Here is a 24,433-nt window from a genome sequence, read left to right as displayed (position 1 = left end):
CCATGGAAGCTATATTAGATCTTTCTTTAGGAAGTAGATTCATGCTCAGAGAAGCATGTCCGTGGAGAGTTACAGAGAGCCGACCTGCTAGCATACAGGGGTAGGAGATAAAACTGGACTGAAATCCATTCCTGGCTCCTACTAGCTGTGTTACCTTCTCCGACTTTAAAGTTTCTTGTGTAAAAAGCAATAATAAGTACAATTCTCATCAAGAACAAACCAGTAACTTACGGAGACCTTTCAATGCAAATACATGGAGAAAAGTAAAACCCTGTTAATGTTGATATTAAATGATGAGATGACAAGACAAGAATTTTCATCTAGCAATTGTATAGCTTTAATAACCCCAGCTGAATTTTACTATAAAGCTAAAAACAAATAAGTGAAAGTGAAGGGCATATTCTAGCTGAGGACTAAGACCAATTGAAGAGATGAAACAGTTAAGAGACAAAGAGAGAGACAGAAAGACAGAGATAGACAGAAACAGAAGCAGAAAGACAAGAGAGAAAGACAGAGAGACAGAAAAAAACGTTTCAATTGCTTTTTTAGTGTTTTCTGTTCTGGAGAATGTTTTTACTGTGTTAATCATGTAGTTTTTAATTCATGTGATTTGAGTACGATATACTTGGATTCCCACGTCAATATTTTAATGGGGATAACCTAAGACAAAAGAAGGTTTAAGATCTCCTCTTTGAATTATAGACACTGTAGGGTGTCTACTAGATAAGGAAGGCCTAGTGGTCTTCAGATCTTGAGGTAGGACTAATAAGACACGGGTGCTGGTATGAATGTACTGTATTGACCTAACTGTGTTCTTACATATCCACCTGTAATGGCCTGTGGCAGAGATTTGCTTTTGTTCATATTACACAACAATCTGCTTGGTTGTCATGTATCCTATTATATAAACATTGTTCCTTAGGCATTGACTGATAAAGGTTAGCCAGGGTGGCTATTTTTATTTTATTTATGTTTACTTTGTTGACTCTCTAGGGCTTGTTTTCCTAAGGACAGTCTTGGTGATTTCAGGCCAGATCATTATAGCTTCCTAGTATTCAAGGTTAGCAACATTGCTAGATAATCTTGGTGACCTCTTCCATTTTTCTAGTTAATACAAGCAGTTTGGAGCATTCAATTGTAAAATATTTTATAGTAAGGTCCTGTGCCTCACTTGAAGTTAACTCATACTGTCTCACTGGGCACAGAGACCATTCACCTACAATCTAAGTTCTAAGGAGGTAGAAGCAGGAAGATCAGGTGTTCAAGTTGTCATCCTCAGCTACATGGTGAGGTCAAGACAAGCCAGCCCTCATGCTACAGCCTAGGCTACATGAGAACTAAAAATGAAATTTATGCCCTGGCAATGTTGAAGCTTGCATGGGCAGCCCATATATGGTTGTTCTGTAGAATTTGTCCATATTAGGTTTCATGGTCTTAGTTGATGAGGGCACCACATCTCATTACAGATGGTGGTGAGCCACCTTGTGGTAGCTGGGAATTGAACTTAAGACCTTTGGAAAAGCAAGCAGTGCTCTTAACCACTGAGCCACCTGTCCAACCCAGGCTACATGAGACATGATCTCAAGAACAACAAAGCGAGATTTGCCTATACTGCCTCATGAGTTAACAGGAGCATCTGCTTTAGAAGGTTGTCTTGCCTGGAATCTTTTCAGTTTTGAAAGATGGAACCTAGTCTTTTTGTGCAACGAACCCTAATTAGTCCGTATGCATCTTCTGTTCCCATCATGGTTTCACTCCTGACAAATGAGAGATTTCTTAGTGCTTTGAGGTTAGTCCTTTCACTACTTTGAGCTATGTGTGAGCTATGACCTGTTTAATGTCATTTTTAGAAGAGAAGTAGGTGGCGCCTTGTTTGAGGGTAGCAGTCTATGCTCTGGTGAATGAATGACAATCAAAAAAGCCATTCTTGTTAGAAATGATTCTTCTTTATTTTTATTTCATCTTATTCTCTCTCTCTCCTTCTCTCCCTCTCCTTCTCTCTCTCTCTCTCTCTCTCTCTCTCTCTCTCTCTCTCTCTCTCTCTCTTTCTCTCTCTCCAGGTCCTTTGGGTCTATATTATGGCTTTCAGTTTAGTGTTTTTATGGGATTTCTAAATGTGCGAGCAAGCAGTTCTCTGTCTCTTGCACCTTTTTTTGGACTCTTTTCCTTCTGTTTGTTTGTTTTGTCCTATCCGGATGTGTTAAGCTTTCATTGTGCTCTATTTTATTTTATAATCATTTTTTAGATGCCTGTTTATTTTCTAAAGAAGGACAGAAAGGGGCTGGATCCAGATAGGAGGGGAGGAGGGAGAAACTTGGAGGAATAGAGGGAGGGAAAACCGTAAGAAGGATATGTTATGTGAAAAAAAATTCTATTTTCAATAAGGAAAAAAAGAAAGATTCTTTACAAATCAGCCCGGTGCAGAGGACGAGCCATGCTGGCTGCCTTCTCTTCTAATCCATGGTGACCTTTCCTCTTAATGACTCTCTGTCATGAGTACCTACTTCCTTTCATGGTAATTCTATTGGCTGTCTTAATTAATTTCCTGTTTTCTTTTTAAAAGTATTCTTATTGTTGCTGCTACTATTATTGCTGTTGTTATTGGAGACATGATTTCATTGTTGTCCCGACTGACCTGGAAATTGATATGTAGACTGCATTGGCACCGAACTCATCACTCCTGACTCTTGGGTGCTAGCATTTAAAAGGTTTATTTCACACCTCATGTGTACATGTCTATGTGAGTACACGTCACTGTGCGTGAGTGCCTACAGAGGCCAGAAGACATCTTATTCTTTGGTAAGAGTGAGAGGTGGCCGTTAGCTGCCTGATGTGGGTGCTGGATGAGCAGCAAGTGTTCATAACTTCTGATCCACCTCTCTAGACCCTTAAATTCATTTTTTTCTCAGAGTATTTTACTATTATATTATTTCTTTGAAATAGAGGCCAAAAGAAAAACAGACATAACCATCAAGACAGGCCTGAGAGGAAAGGTCTTGTCTATGTGTTTAAAACCTATGTTGATGCTGGCGTAAGGTCACTCCTCTTGAGTGGACATTCTCTTAAGTGACAGGCATTTGTTTAACTTTTTTTTTAATTTTGATTTTCAAGGCAAAGTTTCTCTGTGAAACAGTCCTGACTGTCCTGAAACTCGCTCTGTAGACCAGGCTGCTCTCGATCTCACAGAGATCCACCTGCCTCAGCTCTCAAGTCCTGGGGTTAAAGGTGTGTTCCACCACTGCCGGGCTTTTGACAGGCATTTGTAATGTGTGGATGTTATCCATGAAGGCAGAGCAGGCTGTCAGAGGGAAAATGCCAAGAACTTCTAAATAGCAGTACTACCAGCTGTTGGTCTGGTACTGAAGCCTGTCAGTTTTAGTGACTAAGCACACCGTTTCTTGTCATGCCTTGCAGTTTAGTTCCTGAAGTCTTGGTGAGGTGACTGTATTATCCTTCATACTTCCGCATGTCTGTAGCTAACACGGTGGGCGCTGGGCTTCTGCAGCCCCTCTTTATCACATGCAGAATGTGCTAATTGGTTTGAAGTCTCATCTGCAGCACCACTGACATTTGGGCCAGGCTGTTACTTTTTGTGGAAGGTGGAAGCTGTCTCAAACATTGTACGGTATTTGGAGGTATTCTTGTATAACACGTACAGATGTCCACAGCACTCCTTAGTTAAAGCAACCCAAACTACCTTCCAACATTGACAAATGTCCCCTGGGTGGGAAAACAAGATTGTCTTTGTTGAGAACCACTCATTTAGAATGACTTTGGGGGTGTATTCAAATATTAAAATGTCTTGAGACTAAGAGTTCGTAAGTATAATGATTATGTCTTGAGCTAATTTCTTCTGTGGCGTGGCAAGAAGGAAGGACTGAATTTATTTGACTTTTGCTTTGTCAGGGAGTTTTCCTGATACAACTATAGCTTTGAATTTGGTTCTTCACCCATCAAAGCTATCAAAGTGTGAGAAGCCTTAGAATAAAGAGTGTATACGCTAAGTTTGTAGAGCAGTGCCTGCGGCTGGGCTGGGCTGGGCTACTGGATAAGCTGTGCTAACATGGTCCCCGAAGAAAGTCCTGACACGTCACAGGTGAACAATGGATAAACAATGGATGAGCAATGGTTAAGGGGACAGATGCATGAAACATCTGCTCCTGCTGACCTATTTAGCTCTAGGAACAACATTTTACCAGTACTGCTTAAGAGTGGTAACAAAGCATCAAGTAAGGCTGTCTTGGTTTTGAGCTTTTTAGAGCCAATCTCCTTCTTCTGTGCCCTCCAAACCTGCCTGCCCCCTTTCACTGTCGTTTTAGACCCTCTCCACATCTCCATGCCTTTACATCATATTTCTCCCTATGGTTTGAATGGATTTTCCTCGAGCTTTCCTATTGCATCATTTCTTTGTATTTGGCACTGTGGCTTCATGGGGAAACATGTCCGCCATGTTCAACTGTGAATTGCATCTGGGTATTTCTAGTGATTTCTGCCCTCTCCCTTTGTTATTTCTGTCAAATTAGTGACAGGGTCCCTAACCAGTCACCTTTACGAATATCTTCCTCTTTGTTTCCTAGAGTTATTCTATTCCTTTGGTAAATTATTCTAGAACAAGTCAAGTCTTTGATGGACGGAACCTACACTGGCACCTGGGGCTGGTGGATGGATTTCATGTCCATGTGCTCACAATGATTTTAAAGATCTAGTAATAAAACATATTTTCTCTATTTTATAGTTCAAAAACTCAATCAATTTTGAGACAAAAGATATGGTAATTAATCTGATTGGTTCATTATATAATATACATGTGTATTGAAATAGCACACACACCATACATTTGTATAAGTATTATATATAAATAAAAAATAAACTAAGGTGGGAATTGGCTTAGTGCTAGAGTTCAGACATTATGCATGAATTGCTGGGCTTAATCCCTAGCAGGTCCCAAAATAAAGTCAAATGAAATGAATCATGATCCATACTTACTAAGACTCAGAGCCTAGTGTTTCATAGCGAGGAGTTTTATGAGAGTCCAAGTCCATAGACTCAGACCTGAGGTCAGTCTCTCGAATCAAGGTGGTCGGTGGGATTGAGGCAGGAGAGAGAATTTGATTTTAAACAAATTCCATCTATTCTAATGAGAACAGAAATGTTTTCTCTATATTTTGTAATAAGTTTATGAAAATAGCTCTGGAAGGTGACTACTTCATGGTACCATAAGTTTGATTGTTGGGAATGATGTCTCTAAATTAAATTTACTTGCTATCAAGAATGTTATTTTTGTTTCATTCTCAGTCTTGCTTGATTTTTTCATTCTCTCTCTCTCTCTCTCTCTCTCTCTCTCTCTCTCCCTCTCTCTCTCTCTCTCTCTCAGACCTTCTCTGACCATGCCCCATAGGAACCTGACAGGAAGCTGCAATGTTAATTGTGGTTGTAAAATACACGAATATGAGCCAGTCTGTGGATCAGATGGAATCACGTACTTCAACCCATGCCTGGCTGGCTGTGTTAACAGTGGCAATCTTAGCACCGGGGTGAGTATACTCCACAAGTCTCTCTCGTACTGTTAATCCACCATCACAAGATAAGGATAGGATGAGACTCACATGTACCCATGCTGACTTCAGTTTCCCTTGAACGTGAGGCTCCAAATCGCCCTCCAAGCGCCTCTGAAAAACTCCTCATGAGAGGCCAACTGTGCAGGGCTATCACTGCTGTTGGGGTGCTGGGAGAATCTGGGTGTAGAGTTCTGGTCCTCATCAGCTGGCTCCTACTTTACATTCCAAGCCAGCTCAGGGAAACTTGATAAGGCTGGACTCTGGGTTTCCCGTTTGTTCCTCTGGCAGGGCCTCTGTAATGGATTTGAAGGTCAAGGTGACTAGAGTTTGTGCTGAGACCAGAGACTGTGGAGGCTGGCCCTCTATCGGGTGTCTGTGAGGACGGGTGATGCCTATTTTTCATAAGACTATCCGACAATTCACCCCCTAACACCCCTGCTCTTTAACTTTCAGAGTAAAGATATTTCTGTCAGCTGAAGAATGGTTTATTCTGAGAATTCTCTTCCCCGTGAATTATAAATAGGCTTTAATACTGTGGGAGAAGGCTTTTATATTTTACTCTATTCTTTACTGAGCCCAATTTGGCTGTTGGCATGAGAACAGATTGGAGGTGGATTGCCCTCATTTAAAGGTTAAAATGCAATTTGCCTATTCTATGCAGGCTCCAGAGACTACACCGTTGACCTAGAGTTTAGGGGTACCCCTTTTGTTCTCTGAGTTTGAAACCAGAGGGTAAATGGGAAATTACTCTTTCAGGTTCCCTGTGACATAGTTGGGGAGCTCTGGAGTATGACCCTGTTGAGATCATGAGATTGTTTCTTTGCCGTGATCCATGCAATGTTGTAGGGCAGTGAGTGAGATCTCCTGGGCACACTGTTTTTATTAGAAAGACTGAAAGTCCTTCCTGCTTACACAGCCAACGCCCCACCAACCTCTTCTTAGTCCTGTTTTAAGCAGTCACCATGTGAACTAGTTCAGCTAATTTCCATTTAGTAAAAAGTAAGCTTAACACTAGCTAGACAAAGACATAGTTGACCACATTAGCATTTGTTAGCTTGTTTGGGTCCTGACTAGACCACACCAAGAGGAGTTTTGTTTTCATCATTGCGTTTGGAAAGTCTGGGAAGTTACTGGAGAAGATTTAGTCTCCTCTGCTCCTCAGTCTTCAGTGTCCTCTAGTGCCATATACATCAATAGGGTCTCATAGATATGTGTTGGGGAAAATGACCAAGGGATGCTGGAGTCTATCAGAGTCTGGAGCACCTGGCCGCGGATACAGTACAGGATGAAGTGATGCAAACTTACACACACACACACACACACACACACAAAGAGAGAGAGAGAGAGAGAGAGAGAGACCGCTAGCCTGTAGAAGGGAATGATAGGGTGTTTAAACGAGCGACCAGAAGGAAGGTCATCATCATTGGCACTTGTAGGAGGTTCTTCTGTCTATGTGTTGCTTTCATTTGATTGAATAAAGAAACTGCCTTGGCCTTTTGATAGGGCAGAACTTAGATAGGTGGAGTAGACTGAACTGAATGCTGGGAAGAAGAGCAGTGTGGCAGACGCCATGGTTCTCCTGCCCTAGACGGATGCTGGTTAGACTCATGCCGGTAAGCCACAGTCAAGTGGTGATACACATTAATGGAGATGGCTTAAACTAATATGTGAGAGTTAGCCAATAAGAGGCTAGAAATAATGGGCCAGGCAGTGATCTAATTAATACAATTTCTGTGTGATTATTTCGGGTGTAAGATAGCTGGGTGGGATGAAAAACAGGTCTGCTCCTCCTGATACAGGCACTGAAGCCACCGTTCCTAGTACACATCACTCTGCTTGTTAGAAGCCATCACACTTGTGCTAGGAGTTTAACAGATATTTACCCTAGGCCTCACTGTGTGCTCAAACTTGTGCTAGGTACTCTGGTGACCAAAAATAAAAATCAAGCTGGCTCTGTTCTAGGGTCTTCTCTAACAAGAGAGTCTACAGGTTCAACAGCAGTGGGAGCCATGTGTATTTATGTTCCCGATGAGCACATGGCATGCTGACGTCACAGAATTGAGTGTTTAAAGCTTCTCAGCGAAGTTTAGGTTTAAACTTTGACTAGCAGCTTTTGATATAATTAAGGCCAACTTTGACCCTTTATTGCTGTTAAGAAACAAGGTGTCTTGTGTGCAAAATTGTGCATTTAATTTCATATAGTTCTTTTATAGCACTTTTACTTTGTCAACATTCAATCTCCGGGCCTTATTTTTGACTGACATACAGCTTATTGTTTGCTCCTTAGGTTCGCAATTATACCGAGTGCGCCTGCGTCCAAAGCCGACAAGTGATCACCCCGCCCACGGTGGGCCAGCGCAGCCAGCTCCGTGTGGTCATCGTGAAAACCTATCTCAATGAGAATGGCTACGCTGTGTCTGGGAAGTGCAAACGCACCTGCAACACTCTCATCCCCTTCTTGGTCTTCCTGTTCATAGTTACCTTCATCACAGCCTGTGCCCAACCGTCAGCCATCATAGTGACACTCAGGTGGGAAACCCGCACCTGCGAGCGAGTGCTGCAGGCAGCGTATTTCAGGGGGACCGAAGCGAAGCAAACTGGGGGGTAGTGAGAGTAGCATGCAGGAGGGTGCCCCACATTTCCTGCTAGGTTTCTGGGAGAGCTTTTACATCAGAGAGAAAAAAAGAAGGCTGAAATACTGCCTTGTCTAGAATTTTCTTTTGTCAGCTGGGCTCAATTCCTATATATTTTTTTTCAATCAAACTTTCTTCGCAGTGCTTTTAGTGTCTGAAGTCTGTGCTATGAGGTTAGACTCCATGAGTTGAAAGCCATCTCTGTGTTAGCCCCAAGAAGCCAGACCCTCATGGAGGGTGGAAACGGTTTGGCAAAGTAGCTAGACTGTGAATATTGCAAAGGGTTCTGTCTCCAGCCTCAAAGATAGTTAATACTGCACCTCTGGGATCGATGGGGAGTTATGCTGGGTTTGCATTTCAGAATGCTGAGTTCATTAATTTTACTATTGTATAAAGTCCTGGAGCTGAATCAAGGACAGGCGAGGCTTGGAAATGTGAGCTTCCAGTTGGTCAGGCTGCACTTTCACTGCTGGATTGCAGATCCTGCTTTTCCCCCCTTCTCTTCTAGGAGAGAACATGAGAGGCACTTTTGTTCTGTTGAATTCAAATCTACTTGTTAATCCTTGCATTAAAGGCTGTGATGGACAGAGAGGGTACTGTGGGTTAGAGGGGAGCATAGGCGTGGCCCTAGGAAAGTCAGGAAGGGAGTCAGTCCTTGCTCTTCCTCCTGGCTTTTCCACGGTCACCGTGCCGGATTCCTGGCCAGGAGCACCATGCTCGCTGAGAGTGCGTAGCCTGTACCCCTCATGCACTCTGGCTTCTTCTCTCTGGACGCTGATAGACATCTCCCGAATGGAAGAAGCAGGACATGCAATGCCTAGTGGTTTACTCACTGTCCGTAGATGTTGATGGCATAACCATGCATATAGAGCTGGGAAATTGCTGGAAGACATAAAGAATATGAGGAAAAGACAGTGAGGGCCCTGGGCCTGGAAAAATTTCCCATCCGTGCCTAAATCCTTTGTGGATAAAATGAAAAGCATAACGCACTTTATCATGTAGGAATTATGTGAAACACCTCGCTATTTCTCCACCGTAATTCTGCAGGAAGTGTTGGGTAGACTGTATAAGGGCCACCTCGCTATTTCTCCACCGTAATTCTGCAGGAAGTGTTAGGTAGACTGTATAAGGGCCACCTCGCTTTACCAATGCTCAGAAGTGTTTCAGCATGGTAATTTATAAGTTGGCTTCTAACACCAACTCTCTGAAGAGGGGTCTTTTAATCTCTACTAACTGCAAAATTAATAGGTTCCAATTTTTCTACCACATGGGAATTACTTAGAACATCATTTTTTGGGGGGATATGATTTGGATAAGCTTATTTCTCTGACTTTTCATTTATATGTATGTATATAAGTGTGTGTGCATGTCTGCCTTTACTTTGTCTTAATTGGGGTTTCTACTGCAGTGATGAAACACCAGGGCCAAAAACAAGAGGGGAGGAAATGGTTTATTTGGCTCACACTTCTACATTATAGTTCTTCTTTGGAGGCAGTCAGGATAGAACCTCAAACAGGGCAGGGACCTGGAGGCGGGAGCTGATGCAGAGGCCATGGAGGGTGCTGCTTCCTGGCTTGCTACTCATGGTCTGCTCACCCTGCCTTCTCACAGAACCCAGGACCACCAACCCAGGGATGGCACCATCCACCATGGGCTGGGCCCTCCCATATCAATCATCAGTTCAGAAAACGTCCTACAACTGGAGCTTATGAAAGCATTTTCTTGAGATTCCTCACTTTCAAATAATTCTAGCTTGTATTGGGTTGACCTAATATTAGCCAGGACATACTCCACACACATCTTGGAGGAGTTATAAGAATGATTTTTGTTGGATACACTTTCAATTCTGGAACATTCTGACAGACAGAGGGAGAGAATAAGACTGCAATGGATAGGACAAATGTTTACAATTTTTTTCTTAGTAGAGGGGATTTTGGGAGGCTTATTTAGAGGACCCCCCCCACCTCTTCAGCCAGGAGCCTGACCCCTCCTCCACTATTCGTATAGAAATGGATTTAATCAGTCTCTGGTGGAGACATGTGTCGTCTGTGATGCACCCAGGGAGCCTTGGTTGGTGACTGTTAGTACATCATGGTAGATTAAGTATTTTGGGAAAGGTTCTTATGGCTCTGCCTAAGGCAGACTCGATTTTACTGGCATTTTCTTGGTACCACTGTTTTGAACCATTTTTTCCTTCTCCTTCCCTCTAGGTCCGTGGAAGATGAGGAAAGGCCTTTTGCGCTGGGAATGCAGTTTGTTTTGTTGCGAACACTTGGTATGTCCCTAAATTCCCAAGTGTGCCCTTCACCCCTCTTTGCAGCAGGCAATGCTAGGGTCCTTTAAAAACACAGGCTGAGTCATTGGTGCTGCAGAGTATAGGACTGGACAGGTTTGCGGTTGAGAAGACACTTACACTTCCTCCTTAGTAGATTTGAAGTAAAAGTTGACAAGGTCATTGGACGAAACAATAGAAAATGGATTTTAGGTTAGTTTCTTTTTGATTCTGAATACAAACTTGTACAAAATTCCCCCAGAGTTTTATACAGTAAAAAAATGAAGTCAAGAAATTTGTAATGACTTGACTATCCTGACCTTTCTGTCTCTTGATGCCTTTTTACATGAATGTGAAAAAAACTGGGGTGCCTATTACTTATGATACCTTACTTGTGATATTGCTTTAGAGTAATTTTATTGGGTTGATTGACGGGTATACTTGTAGAGTTTGCTGATGAAAAGATCTTAAAAAGCAAAAAAGAGAGTCACAAAAGTACAGAGAGGCCACACACACCAGCAAGGAATGCTCCGAGTGTCAGTGTGGACAGAGCACGCGAGGAAAACACAGCAATCCTTGAAACCTTGGGACCCTGAGTGGGAAACAGCCTCCTCAGTTAGGCAGTCCCTCCTCTGACTTCCTCAAGCTCGTTTCCCCTTACAGGGCAGTCTGTCATGTCCTTCAGCTGGCGTTTCCCCTGACTAATCGGTACCATTGTCCATGGGACAAGGGAAAAAGAACTGGTTTGTTTTTAACTCACAGTTTGGTTTTGAAGAATGACATATCTTTAAAGGGCACCTTCCTCCCCTTCGAGGCCACTGCACTCCCTGGAATTGTTTGTAGTGAGTCAGGGTTGATGAATACAATAACCTCCACCAGGGAAAAGTCCCTGGTGTGGTTTGTTGTTTGGTGCAGGCTGGACTTTGAAGGTCTTTGAAGATTCTGCTGTTAAAAGCATGCTGATTCAAGAGGATTCGGATACAATCGCACGCAGTTAAGATTATGCGTTGTGATTTTCGCCATAGACTAAAAAGTGCAGTTTATGTTGTTGCTTAGGGTTTTGCATGTATTTATTTTTGACTGGGTTTTGCTATGTGTATAGCCCTCTGTGTATGACCTGGAATTTCCTAGGTACACCTCATACCTTTCTTTCTTTCTTTCTTTCTTTCTTTCTTTCTTTCTTTCTTTCTTTCTTTCTTTCTTTCTTTCTTTAAAATTTCTGTCTCCTCCCCACCTCCCATTTCCCTCCCACTCTTCCCCCTCCCCTTCCCCCTCCCTCTCCAGTTTTAAGAGCAGTCAGGGTTCCCTGCCCTGTGGGAAGTCCAAGGTCCTCCCCACTTCATCCAGGTCTAGGAAGGTGAGCATCCAAACAAACCAGGCTCCCACACAGCCAGTACATGCAGTAGAATCAGAACCCAGTGTCATTGTCCTTGGCTTCTCAGTCAGCCCTCCTTGTCCGACATGTTCAGAGAGTCCGGTTTGATCCCATGCTCCATCAGTCCCAGTCCAGCTGGCCTTGGGTTACACCTCATACTTACAGTGATTTTCTGCCTCCTCCTCCCAAATGCTGAGATCACAGTTGTGCATCACATGCCTGGTTTAAAAAGATCTTTTCAAAGACATGAATTGGTCAATCAAAGTGATGACTGAGTTGAAAAAGAGGAAAAAAAGTCCTTATTTTGGCCCAGCTGGGTTGTTTGACATGGATCTGGGTTGAAGGAGCACCACTTGCAGAACGGTTAGGAAGCCAGGGAAGAGCAACACCTGGTGCTTGCTGCTCAGCTCGGTTTTGTCTCCATTTGTATCGGGGGGTGCAGAAGTGTAGTTAAGCTAATCACCCACATTTGATTTGCCCCAAGTTTCAAAACAGAAGACTTCTTAGTCCTTCCCGAAAGTGACCATTTAATCTAACCAGCAGGTTTTGTTTTCGACACTTATTTTTAACTATGTGTGTTTATGTGTGTCTGTGCATGGGACAGGTGCCAAGGAGGCCAGAGGTGTCGGGTGCCCTGGAGTTGGAGTGAGGGTAGCTGTGAGCTGTAGGTACTGCAAACCTAACACATAACTCTGGAAAATCAGTCGGCTCTCTTAACCGCTGAGCAATTAATCTCTCCAGCCCCTAGACCTCATGGTCAATAGGTAGAAATTACCTTACAGTATCCCATTCACAGACTCAGAGCTACTAGATGGCCTTTTCTTCCTTTCCTTTCCTTTCCTTTCCTTTCCTTTCCTTTCCTTTCCTTTCCTTTCCTTTCCTTTCCTTTCCTTTCCTTTCCTTTCCTTTCCTTTCCTTTCCTTTCCTTTCCGTTTTTGTTTTCTCAAGGGTTTCTCTGTGTAGCTTTTGCTGTCCTGGAACTTGCTCTGTAGACCAGGCTGGCTTCGAGCTCACAGAGATCCACCCGCCTCTACCTCCTGAGTGCTGGGATTGAAGGTGTGCTGTGCACCACCACCCGACCCTTTATGTTCTTCCTCACTTCATCCCTCTTTCTTTTCTTCCCTCCTTCCTTCCCTGCTTCAAGCTCTCCAGCCCTTACCTCTGTGCACTGAACAGCCATGGGCTGTCACACAATTCTTAGGGTGTACAGCACAAAAGGGAGTAGGTGCTGTGTCAAGGACTTTATGGGGGTGACAAACAGCAGAGGCTTTAAGTCAGAGCTCTTTGGTAGTTAAAAAAGCAGAAGTACATACTAGACACAGTGGCAGCAGAGTGTTGTCCTTGCGACCCAGGGGTTGAAAGGAGAAAAGGCCGTTAACCAGATGAATGAGTTAGAGGTGGGGACGCTTCTTTTGGCACAGGGTGTGAGGGCTTTCTAGCTAGTTAAGCTTGCTTTCTTGTGGAGTTGGAAGAGGTGTCTGTTACACACAGCCCAGATATCAGAGCTTCCACTCCTCCCGGATCTTTGAGAAGCTTTGGAGATGGATTGTAGGCCGCAGTTATCTCCCCACACTGAATACCTTGGTGAAGTCCCCATTTGAAGTGGGGCTTGTCAGCTGCAGTGGCGCTGAGTGGAAGGCGCAGCCCCATGCAGTATCTTTTAGTAGCCTGCCAAGCTCGCTCCTCAGGGAGCGGCAGTCAGGAGAGGTGGAGTTCCTCACTGCGCTAGAGGAAAGTCTTTCAGGGCGAGTCAGCAGGAAGTTCAGCAGAGTTATAAGCAGACATTCGATCATACTTGAGCAGGCCCCGTGCTAGTGGGAGGCACTTAGGACAAAGACAGTCTGCACGCATGTGTGGTCCTGGGCTCCTCAGGAGAGAGTTACAATCTAGTGCCTTACCAGTAGCTATACATCTAATTTTGGATTTTCTGAACTTACTGTGCATAAGATCCTCTAAGAAACTTTAAAAACAAGGTTTTTTTTCTTCAGCAAATGAGATCAGAAGGTGGCTTTTGAAGTGTATTGAATGGGATTGTAGGCTGATAAGACAGAACTCTAGGTCACAGGGTTGAAAACCCTCATTAGACTGATGTCATGGAGTTAAGATGAGTTTTGACTACAAACAAGGCTATTGAGATCTTATCTGTGATATTCTCAATCAAAAACAAAAACAAAAACCAGGTGTTCCATTGAGAAAGAGGGAAGGTCCTTTACATGAAGGCTCTTTGCATGCCTTATTGCTATTTTAACATTCTTTTTGGAAATACCTCTCTATAAGCGAATGTTATCTTTATGGAGACAATCCTTATAGTTTATTTTGTTAGTTGGGGTGAGATTCTTTATGTGTTGACATTGGGACATCTTCCTAATTGTTTCTTTACTTTATTTATATATTTATTGTTATAGGGTCTGACTACATAATCCCCACTGGGCTGGAACTTACTGTGTAGACCAAGCTAGTCTTGAGTTCACAGAGATCCTCTTGCCTCTGCCTCTGGAGTGCTGGGATTAAAGATGTGCGCCTCCACACGTGACTCCATCTTTTTTTTTTTTTTGAAACATAGCCTCCCTGAACCTGAACTAGTTGAATATTTTTGCTGCACTTGCTGGCCAGGGAGCCCTCAGGTATCTGCCCCCTTATTTCTTTCAGCTCTGGGGTGACAGATACACGCTGCCACGAGGAGCTGCTTTCTTTTTAAATGTGGGTTCCAGAGATCTGAATTCCTGTCCTCATGAATACTCAGCATGCCCTTTGTCCACCCAGCCACCTCCCCAGCCCTTTGTGCTAAAATTCTTGTCTCTAAGCTTCAAGAGACTTAGACCAGACTCCAGGGCAAAGGGCTTCTGTCCATCCCCATGTCCTCTTAACATTCCGCATCCTCCTATTCTGCTCCAACCTGACTTAACAGGGACAGGAACCAATTTTAAGTTTGGAAATATTTTGTGTTGGCCATAGACAGTTCTTTCAACTCTTGAAGTCTCATGTCAAAATTGTATGAAAAGTGTTCAGTGTAAGGACTCAGTAACCATAGAAAGCAATAGTTATTTTTAACAACCTAAACATCACTAAGGCAGTCTGAGCTGTCAAGTGGAAGAAGCTAAGTACTTGCTGTTTATTTTCATAAGTTGCAATTAAATACAATTCACTGCAATTAGATGAAAATGTCTTTAAGAAAATTCAATTAAACAAGAATCATTCTCAGCATTGGACAAACCTTGCTAATGACAAATCTGTTTTCTCTTGTGGAATGAGCTCTATCTCTGTGTTTCTCTTTCTTCCCATGGCTTCAGCATACATTCCTACTCCGATTTACTTTGGAGCTGTGATTGACACCACCTGTATGCTTTGGCAGCAGGAATGTGGCGTGCAGGGGTCTTGCTGGGAGTACAACGTGACGTCGTTCCGTTTCGTCTACTTCGGTTTGGCGGCTGGCCTCAAATTTGTGGGTTTTATTTTTATTTTCCTGGCCTGGTACTCTATCAAGTACAAAGAAGATGAACTGCAGAGGCGGAGGTGCAGAGAATTCCCACTGAGCACTGTGAGTGAGCTAGTGGGCCAGCCCAACAAAGTGGAGAAATACGCCCGGACTACATCCTGCCCGGCCTTCAGCACCCAGGCGGAATTTCAGGAAGAAACTGGGCTGCAAAAGGGATTCCCGGGCACTACACAGACCTACCATGGGCCTTTCCCAGAAGCAATAAGTTGTTCTGCAGATCCCGGGCTGGACGAGAGCCCCAGTTCTGCTCTGTAGCGTCCCTGCTGAAGCCCGGAAAAGGAAGACATGTTTTGTTGGTTGAGTTGAATATGGCGAGTTGAGAAACACCTGTGCCTTCTTACTTTCTTTTTTAAAACCTCTACAGACACAATCCTCAAACCAACAAAACTCAGTCTACACAGCCTCTGTTGTTTGAGGGCTGGATACCTCAACCAGACTGACAGCTTCCCCCTCTCTTTTTCCAGGGAGGAGCTTAGATACATCGGTTACCACTTTCGCTGGGTTCACTTCATGCTCACACTCCTGTTTGGTAGAAGCCTGAGGCCTGTGGCAAACCATGGGCAATGCTGTGACCACGCATATCATTAGCTTACCCTCCAGAGGGATGTGAGCTTGACCATGACTTTGCATCAGCAAGGCGGATTTCTTAGGTTTGAACACCTACTGTGGGTTCCGCTCCAAAGCACAATTTGCCTCAACTATGCAATCTGATCGGAATGATAGAAGTGTGGCGTGCCCCTTTGGCTTTCCGAGAATAAAGCAGATGTTTTTGATAATTGGAAGCTGAATGTTCCCTAAAGCGCTGTGAAAAGCATTTTAAGCCATAGCAGACGTATCAATCAGGTAGAAAAACTTCAAATGCTTCAAAGAACTGTATGCCACAATGTAATGAATGACAACAGAATTTCCTAAGATCTGTTTTTCTTCTTAGTCTGTTTACTCCATCATAAGGTAGATCAAGAGGCTGCTGAATCATACATCTGATAGCTTGACTATTTAAACTATAGTATTCTTTCATAAGGGGCTTTAAAACTAGTGTGCTAAACAGTTTGGTTAGAAACTATAATGTGAGATGCTTAATAAGGGAGGAAGCGGCTTTCCCATCTGAGGAAATGGCTGTCAAAATCCAGCTCTGAAGGACCCACTAAACGTTGCTAAGGGTTACTACTATCTTGACATTCAAAGTAGTGGATAAAGAAATTCCCGGGGTAAGATTGAGTCCCTACTGGGGATTTATTTCATTATAGCCTCAACATACTGGCAAGTCTCTACTGTTTTTTTTTTTTTTTTTTTGGATAGAAAATGACCATGATTGCTTCAGAAAATGAGAACTTCAGTCAGGAAAGCCGTACCTGGGATAGTACAGTCGCTCCTGAGGAGATGAGAGATTTGTCTGTCAACGGAACACAATATGTGATCCTACGTTAAGTAATGAGTTTGAATGGTAAAGCAAACGAGTCTCCCATACTGAACCCTCTTTCTCTCATTTAGCCTCAATTCACCATCCCCTACCCATCTCTGAGCTCATATGCTTCCTGCAGTGATTCTGAGAAAGGACCTTTCCCTTCTGAAAGACACCCTGGGTTCTTTGACAGTCGTTCATTGCCTTAGGCACTGCTCAGTTGCTTTCTGTATGGGTCTTAAGAGAGCTGGTCTTCGAGCTGTGGGGGACCAAAAGGCCCAATGTGTCATAAAGTTGAGACCTCTCTGTCCAGCAACTCATGCCCTGCATGGTGAACTTGGGAAATGTTCCCTTGTCTGGAAGAGAGATGGCTGGCAGACTGGCTATGAGTCAGGCCTTTGCACCTACGTTCTTGACGGGCCACACAAGTGGACTTGTGAGGATGTTCCTAGGTATAGGATTGATTTCCTGTCCTTGTAGCAAGGCCACTAGTCAGTGGTTTTCTGGAGACATGGGGTTCGTGGAGGGGGCATTCACTATCAGACTGAATAATGTCTATAAGAAGTAGAGTTAGTGACCAGGTGGAAAGGACTTCGCTTGGACTCCTGGGCTTGGCTGTCAGGGAGGTGGGCAGCCGTGCTTAGCTAGGGTTGTCACTGCTGTGTCAGATTTTGTCTGGTGTAGCAAACATTAAAGGGTCTCATAAAATAGCGTAGAGTTCCCAAGGATGTCCTCTAGGGACTCAGCGTCCCTCTTTGCCATCTTACACCTTTAAAAGGGATAGTTTCCTTTGGTGTTGATGCTAAGATTTGTAGATTTTGGAGTGGTAGTGCTTGCTTTATTTTTCTGTGATAATTAAGATTTATTTAAGAGACTTCTGGTGGAACGGGTCCTGGTTTGGTGTTAGGATGGATGGATTCACCAGGGATAATTTGAAAGGCCCTCATCCCTTTCTTCCTTGGATTCAGTTCAGCAATTGCTGCCTGGGCACCAGTCATGTGTTGAAACCACTTACTGCTCTATGAAATCCTTTGGGATGCTGAGGCCAGAACTCAGAGACATTGACCTGAGATGCGCATGCCCATTTGTGAATAGTTGCTCCTGATACTGTGAATGCGCTGTTGCTGAAACGGGAAGTGAGTAGTGAAGTCGGGAGGGGATGAAGTTCTGGGTAGAATAGCAATTAAAGGTTGCTCTCCAAATGTTTTAGACGCTGGTAGCATCATCAGAACATTACATAGCCAGTGAGTTGACTATTTCATAGTTCGCACCATTCGGTCGTACAATAGGAGAGGTCTTCTGTGTTTCTGGTACCCTGGCTGGTCACTTCTAGCCATGGCTCCTAACAGGAACTTTAATTGCTGCTCTCAAAGCAAAGGCTTTGAATCATTTGTTTTGACAAAAAGCCACCTTGCTATCCCTTCAGCTCTATGAATTGATGTGTTGTTTGGCTTTAATATGCAAATATAATATCCAGATCATTGATTTAGAAACTCCCAAGGGCTGAGGGAGGAGGGTATTGGAGAACATATTTTGATTTTCTTCCTTTGTGTGATGTCTTGTTCCTTGGAGGTGGAGTTAATGCTTAAAAAAAAAAAATAATGGTCAAAGTCCTTGGGCATGCTGTGGGGGATGGGGAGAAGGGGTGGTGAGGAGACAGATTAACACTTGGTGTGGTGACTGTTTCCAGAATAGTTTCCCAGCATTCAACATCCATTGCATTTCTCTCTTCAAGAACACGCAAACACGCTTCTCTTCAGCGGTGCTGGATTGAGCTCAGGGCCTTGCATATGCTAAGCACGCTAAGCACATGTTCTCCCTTGAGCAGCACCCCAGCCTTCTCTGGAGTGGATTTTTGTCTGTTTGTTTTGTAAACGGATTTAAACCTGAGGCTCAGAATGTTAAAGTCAGTCACCTAGGATGGTGCCAGGGGCAGCGACAAGCTGAGACAGCTCTCTCTGACTAAATTGTTGGCTTCTTAGAGAATATTCACCGCAAACAAAGGGAAAATGTCGCCTGTAAAGTAGGTGAGCACATGCCACTTTCTGATGTAGTATTGTTTTGGAAGAATAGGGACATTCTTCAAAATAGAGACATTTCCTTGTATAAATAGAAAAAGAAAAGGATAGCACATACCCATGGGAGCCATCCACACTCAGTGTTTCACTAGATTTTTCAAGGTAAATTTCATTTATGTAGCCAAGTATGATATTAAAATCATTTGTTATCACATACCTCAAATGCTTATTTATAATTTAATTGAGAATACATTCAGTTTGGGTATTAATTAGGATCTTAGCAGAATTTCCTGAAGTGAATTTTTTATGAAAAGAAAAAAAAAGCTTAGTTTTGATTGATTGTGTCTCCGCTTTGGGGTTATTTATACTCTTCTCTCATCAGTAGATTAACACTTCTGCTTGTAGACAACTGTGAGTTTTCAGATTATTAACAAAGACTCAAAAAGAACATAGAAAATATACACAAGCCACCGACCCGTCTGTTACCTCAAGAGACCGTGACAGTACCCGCATCCTTGCACTCAGGGAACTAGCACCCGCAGAAGTTGCTACAGAGTAGGGCTCCTGAGGGTCTCAGGAATCCTACGTTCCACCAACCCTCCAAAATTTCCTGCTTGGTCCACAATTCCAGCTTACATTCTTTATTGAACTTATAACCAGGAGGGGTCTTTTTTTTTTTTGAGGCTGCTTTGTAGACCCCTGTGTGCACCAAGGAACAACCGCACAGTGTGGAGGGACCCAAAGGCCCTGTGGGAACTCTCCCGTGAGCCCCAGAGCAAGGCAAGCGCTTGCCTAGGGTGCATGCGTGTGTGTGTGTGTGTGTGTGTGTGTGTGTGTGTGTGTGTGTGTGTGTGTTCATCCCAGAGGTGCAAAATGTGATTTGTTGCATAGGTCCATGCTGAGTATTCTAAGTAGCAGATAGAAACCCGAATACTGTAACCCCCAGAATAGCCTGGAAGGCAACCTCGCTCTCGAGACTTGTGAGGAATTGTCTCACGTCTGTGTTTTCTCTTCCACAGTGGGGGGTGGGGAGGTGACTGGCAGGAGAGGCTAGTAAGCAGGTGCATTTTGTCACCCCTGTTCTTTTTAGTCATCTTTAGTGGTAGCCCTGGTTTACTCTTCCGCCAGAAGTGAAGAGGATGCTGCCAGTTTTGTCTGTCCCAGACTTCCTGTGGCATTGCAACCAGATTTGTATTGGTCGGAAGAGGTTTAATTTAAGCACTTCATTTTTACTCAGCCTTAAGGAAGGTCAAAGGTGACCAGAAGCTCACCTCATTGCTGTTGGCTTTGACAACATTAATAGTAAAATGCCTTGGTGCTAAAGTATTAAGAGATGCATGTTCTTCTCTGAATTCAGTGTTTCGACAACAAGGGACTGCATGTGCTTTGTGTTTGGAAACCTGGGGCTTCCCCCGGAGAACAAACCCCCTAGGCTCTCATTGCCACAGCCCACCATCTCTACACTGCAAAAATGAGAAGCCTCGGGGAGAATCCTTTCCTACGGAAATGTCAGTGCTTTTGATATTTAGTTTAGCAAGAATAAACAGATGCTAAAAGTAATTTCAGAGAGATAAAAACCTATTTAGATAGTTTTCTGTCTTCTCCAGGAAGCTTTAAGCCCTGTGAGCTGTTTTTTTTTCTTGCATTGGGGTTCAATGCTATCGTCTTTTACTGTACATGTCAAAAGTTAAGAAGTAAATGTTATTGAAAACTGAGGTAATGGTAAGGGTGTATTAAATAAAATGAAAGGGTAAGGCTTGACAGTGGGCATTTTTCTTAAAATATATACCTCTACCCCAAACCCAGATGTTCGTCTAGGAGCATGAAGCCCAAGTCAGCCTTGAACTTTGTAGACTAAGGAAACGCGAAGCTGTGGCAAACGCATTAGGATATCTGCAGAGTGTTGTATGTGTGTGTCTGGCTGTACCCGTCTGTCCACCTGTCCGTCTGTGTGTTTCTTTTTAGAGGCATGTCTGTGATGAAAGGCTGTTTTAGGCGATTATGTAGAGTTTGATTTTGTGGTTCTTTATTTGGAAACCTGTTATGGTAATGTAAGGGGTGTATGACTTATTTCTTTCTGTTCCATGAAACCGACTGTCAAAGGACTAATAAACTTGGGTTTACAACACCGTGAATACTTGACCATTGAAAATAAAAAAAGGTGAAAAAAATAAAGTGTGTTGGATTGAAGTTAGGCTGTCTCTCCATTTCTTGCTGCTTGAAGTGAAGCAATGATGTCCGAGTGACCCAGGAGTCAGCTCCTTGCCTGATTACTGACTGTCTCTGGAGGAAGTATATTCTATGTAGAAACTATTAAGACTGCTGTTTAAAGAGCACAGTTTCCATGGACGTCCTAAGGGATAATCATAGATGGTTCATCGCTTGTTGCAGTGTGTAACAGATGTTTAGATGGCAGCACTCTATGCTGGCATGTGGCTGGATGGGAAAGGATGCCTTTCCCCTCACTCAGGAAGGTCACACAGATTTAATGCTTCTGTACACCCACATGCAGGAGGGGCTGTAGGGCAAAGGCCTCTCCTTGAACCCGCACCATGAGGAACTTTATGGCTGTTCTAGTTTGTTGGGTTGAGGCAAGAACAGTCCAAAGAATGGGTCATTTGGAAGGAACACACATCACTGGCTTGCGTCCCTGGCCCATGTTAGTCCCATGGGTTTGTCTAACTTCCTGGGCTCCAGAGAAGAAGGTAGGAGCAAAGGGGAGCATTTTCTGGCTATCGTGGCCACATGAGTTGGCTGTGCCGAGTGGTTCTCAAAGGTGCCCGGCTTGTTCTTTTACAGCTTTGCAAATACAGGGAAAGCTTCAAGTGCAGAAAGGAATGATTCCCCAAGGTGAGATGATTAAACCATTGCCAACAAATCAGTTAGAACACCCCACCCCCCACCCCATGCGTTGCTTTCGAATGACAAGCCCACCCTTTGTTCCAAAAATAGTCTGGAGCCAGTGTCTGGCACAGAATCCGTGTTCAGACTTCACCTGGGTGGAATTTAAAACATAATGTATGTACGTACGTGTTAAACTTTCATCCCCTAGGGTGTGTGAAACCACTAATGTGAGGCCCCTGGAACGATGGGCTGTAACCTGAAATTGTGAGCAGAATGGTCCCTGTAGCCCCTAAACTGTATTTTTGTCAATATGTTTTATCATCACAACAGAATTAAAATTAGAACAGAAAAAAAATTGTTGATCCCCACATAATCATCAGACTAGAGTTATGGAGGCCCCAGAATGAGGGGTAATGATCAAAGAGAGTAACTGGTATGTCTTTTGACTCAAACACTTACTGTTTCTTTATGTTGGAAATATTCAAACTCATCTCTTCCAGGTATTTGGAAAAGACAGTTTAGTGTCAAATAGCGACTGTACCTTACTACAGAATGTTGGCAACTGTTCCTGGAACTCATTTAGCATCCCCTCCTCATCCTCCCCGCCTCACACCCCTCCCAGCCTTTGCTCATCCCTTTTTGATGCCCTACTTTTACCAGATCAACAATTCCAGCTTCCACACACGAGTGGGCGCATGCGCTTGTTGTCTCTTTCTGTGTCTGGCACAGGATGACACTTAACGTACTGTCCTCCGGGTCCAGCCGAACACTGGTTTGGGTGTCTCTCCTGGCTGACAAGAGTTTTCCAGATGCACTGGCATCTGAAACTTCTGGGTGAGAGGCGGAAGGAGGTGAAAGCGACGTGAAAATAGCAGCGTGAGTCACGGGCTGAAGCCCGAGGATATATTTAGTCCGCCTTGAGCGCTCTTGCTGGGCGAAGAGGACTGTCCCGTTTTGCATTCCCCTCCATGCTTGCTGCCACCCTAAAAGGGTCAGTCAGAAGTGAAGGGCGGAAGGGCAGGAGTGGCTGGCACATGAGTGAGTATGTGTGCTGACCGGGGGTCCTTCCTGCCCGCTTGCCATTGCACATCCATCGAGAAAATCGCTCACACAAAAGTGAACGATGCTACCTGAATCTAGTAAATGTGAATTGTGGCCAAAGATACTGCTTTTACTGGGTTTCCTAGCCCCCATACCAGGGAAGATCCCAAGCTCTCAGGCTCAGAATCTGTACCCTTTCTCCCCTCCCGCACCGCACAGACCCAATGCAGCAGGTTCAGGGATTTAGTGGAACTAGTTCCGTTCTAGTAGCTTTTGGTAGCTGTTTAAAATGGCCGTGGTGTGCGCAGAGTGAGGCAATAGGATTTCTCCACAACTGCTTAAACTTTCTGTAACACACACACATGCACTTGCAAACACATACAAACACACACACGCACACATGCACACACATGTTTGGCTTTGAAACATGAGTCGTAGGAAAGGGTAAAGGCTTAGAGACTTGGTCACTTCATTTCCTTTCTTTAACTCCAGGTTTTAAGAGCATCAGGGAAAGCATCTAGTTCCTTTTCTGGCTGTAAGATTGTCAGAGAACCAGGGATGGTATCTCTGGCTTCAGTACATATGAGCTAAAGAAACGCCTTTAATTGCACAAAGTCCTAGCAAAGCTAGGAGATCACATTCCCTGCTCACCTTTGATTGCAAATGCCAGCATTGGACTCAGTTCCAATTTATGACCCCAACACAAAGCAGTAGAGAGCTAAATCTGCACTTGGATCTACTGGAATGACTGAGAGCTCAGGCACCGAGGAAAGGGCAAACGCGCCATGGATCAAGATATCTTGTAAAGGCTTAAACATGAGAGCAAGTACAGTTACCTTAGAAATCAAGATAAATTGTCATTTTGCGGTGGATGGCAGTGAAGACATGTTTAGCTGTACTCGAGTGCCATCTAGTGTTCATTATGGAAAACACATGCACTGCTTCTATCCTCCTGCCTTCAGAGGATGGCCGGTCCCCACATGGATGATCTGGGATCTTTCTTCTTCTGCTGAAAGCTACTATTGAACTGGTCCCACTCAATTCTTGAATCTGCCTTGTTGGGCTTATGAGGTGGGGGGGAGGGGAGGAAGAGTAGAGATTTTTAGCCTGAGAATTTGGGACATTTCTTGGTATGAGGTTTAGGAAACCCAGTAAGCAGCAATATTTTGGGTCATAGTTCACAATTCCCAGCTTAAGATCGAGGCATCGATCAGCTTCAGGGATCTCTGAACACAGTCTCTCTGTGATGTTTCTACAGCAAGAGGAAGCATCCGAAATTTAAAGACCATTCGCTCTACGTGTTTTATACAGCATCATACACGTCATGAAGACCCAAGATACTGTGCTGGCAAAATCCTCAGCAACACAGTTAGAGAAAGGCAGGCTCAGTACACCGAGGAATGGTGTCACATTACGGGTGTTTCTTGGGTGTTGGATGGGTCAGGAGGTGGGAGAAGCCACAGGTGGACTTAGGGGGGTGCTGTAGCTCTTAACAGCGGTTTTGTGGGTCATGGGGGCTCACAAAGACCCAGGGTGGAGCACACGAAGCTTTGCTTGGGGATTTACTTGCCATCCAAAGATATGTCGCCTTCAAAAGTTGACTCCATCGGGAAACTGAACAGTGGCTACACCCCAGCCCCGCTCACTCCCGTCTTAGATAAGAACAGGAGTAGCCTCAGGTGTAGTCTAAGTGTGGTGCTGTTTCTTTTTACTCAGATGCCAACACCTGTCATTTTGACAGCTGGCAGGGAATGCAGCAGCTGGGATGGGAGTTCCCAAGGCCACAGACACTCA

General features: G+C 44.0%; 1 protein-coding gene across 5 annotated transcripts in view; it reads left to right on the top strand.

The window, feature by feature from the left end:
* The window catches only part of Slco5a1 (solute carrier organic anion transporter family member 5A1), a 128,025-nt gene extending 112,330 nt beyond the window's left edge, over nt 1-15,695 (top strand). For all 5 annotated transcript variants that reach the window (XM_075971389.1, XM_075971385.1, XM_075971386.1 and 2 more), the window contains 4 exons: nt 5,375-5,534; nt 7,846-8,087; nt 10,402-10,466; nt 15,129-15,695. In XM_075971389.1, the coding sequence (XP_075827504.1) occupies nt 5,375-5,534; nt 7,846-8,087; nt 10,402-10,466; nt 15,129-15,589 (928 nt within the window). In that variant the 3' untranslated portion in view covers nt 15,590-15,695. The remainder of the gene's footprint in view (nt 1-5,374; nt 5,535-7,845; nt 8,088-10,401; nt 10,467-15,128) is intronic.
* The last annotated feature ends 8,738 nt before the right edge of the window (nt 15,696-24,433 follow it).

Source organism: Microtus pennsylvanicus, chromosome 5 (assembly GCF_037038515.1).
Source record: "Microtus pennsylvanicus isolate mMicPen1 chromosome 5, mMicPen1.hap1, whole genome shotgun sequence".
Classification (NCBI taxonomy): Eukaryota; Metazoa; Chordata; class Mammalia; order Rodentia; family Cricetidae; genus Microtus; species Microtus pennsylvanicus.
Note: the sequence above shows the minus strand (reverse complement) of the source record. Positions and strands in the feature narration are given on the sequence as shown.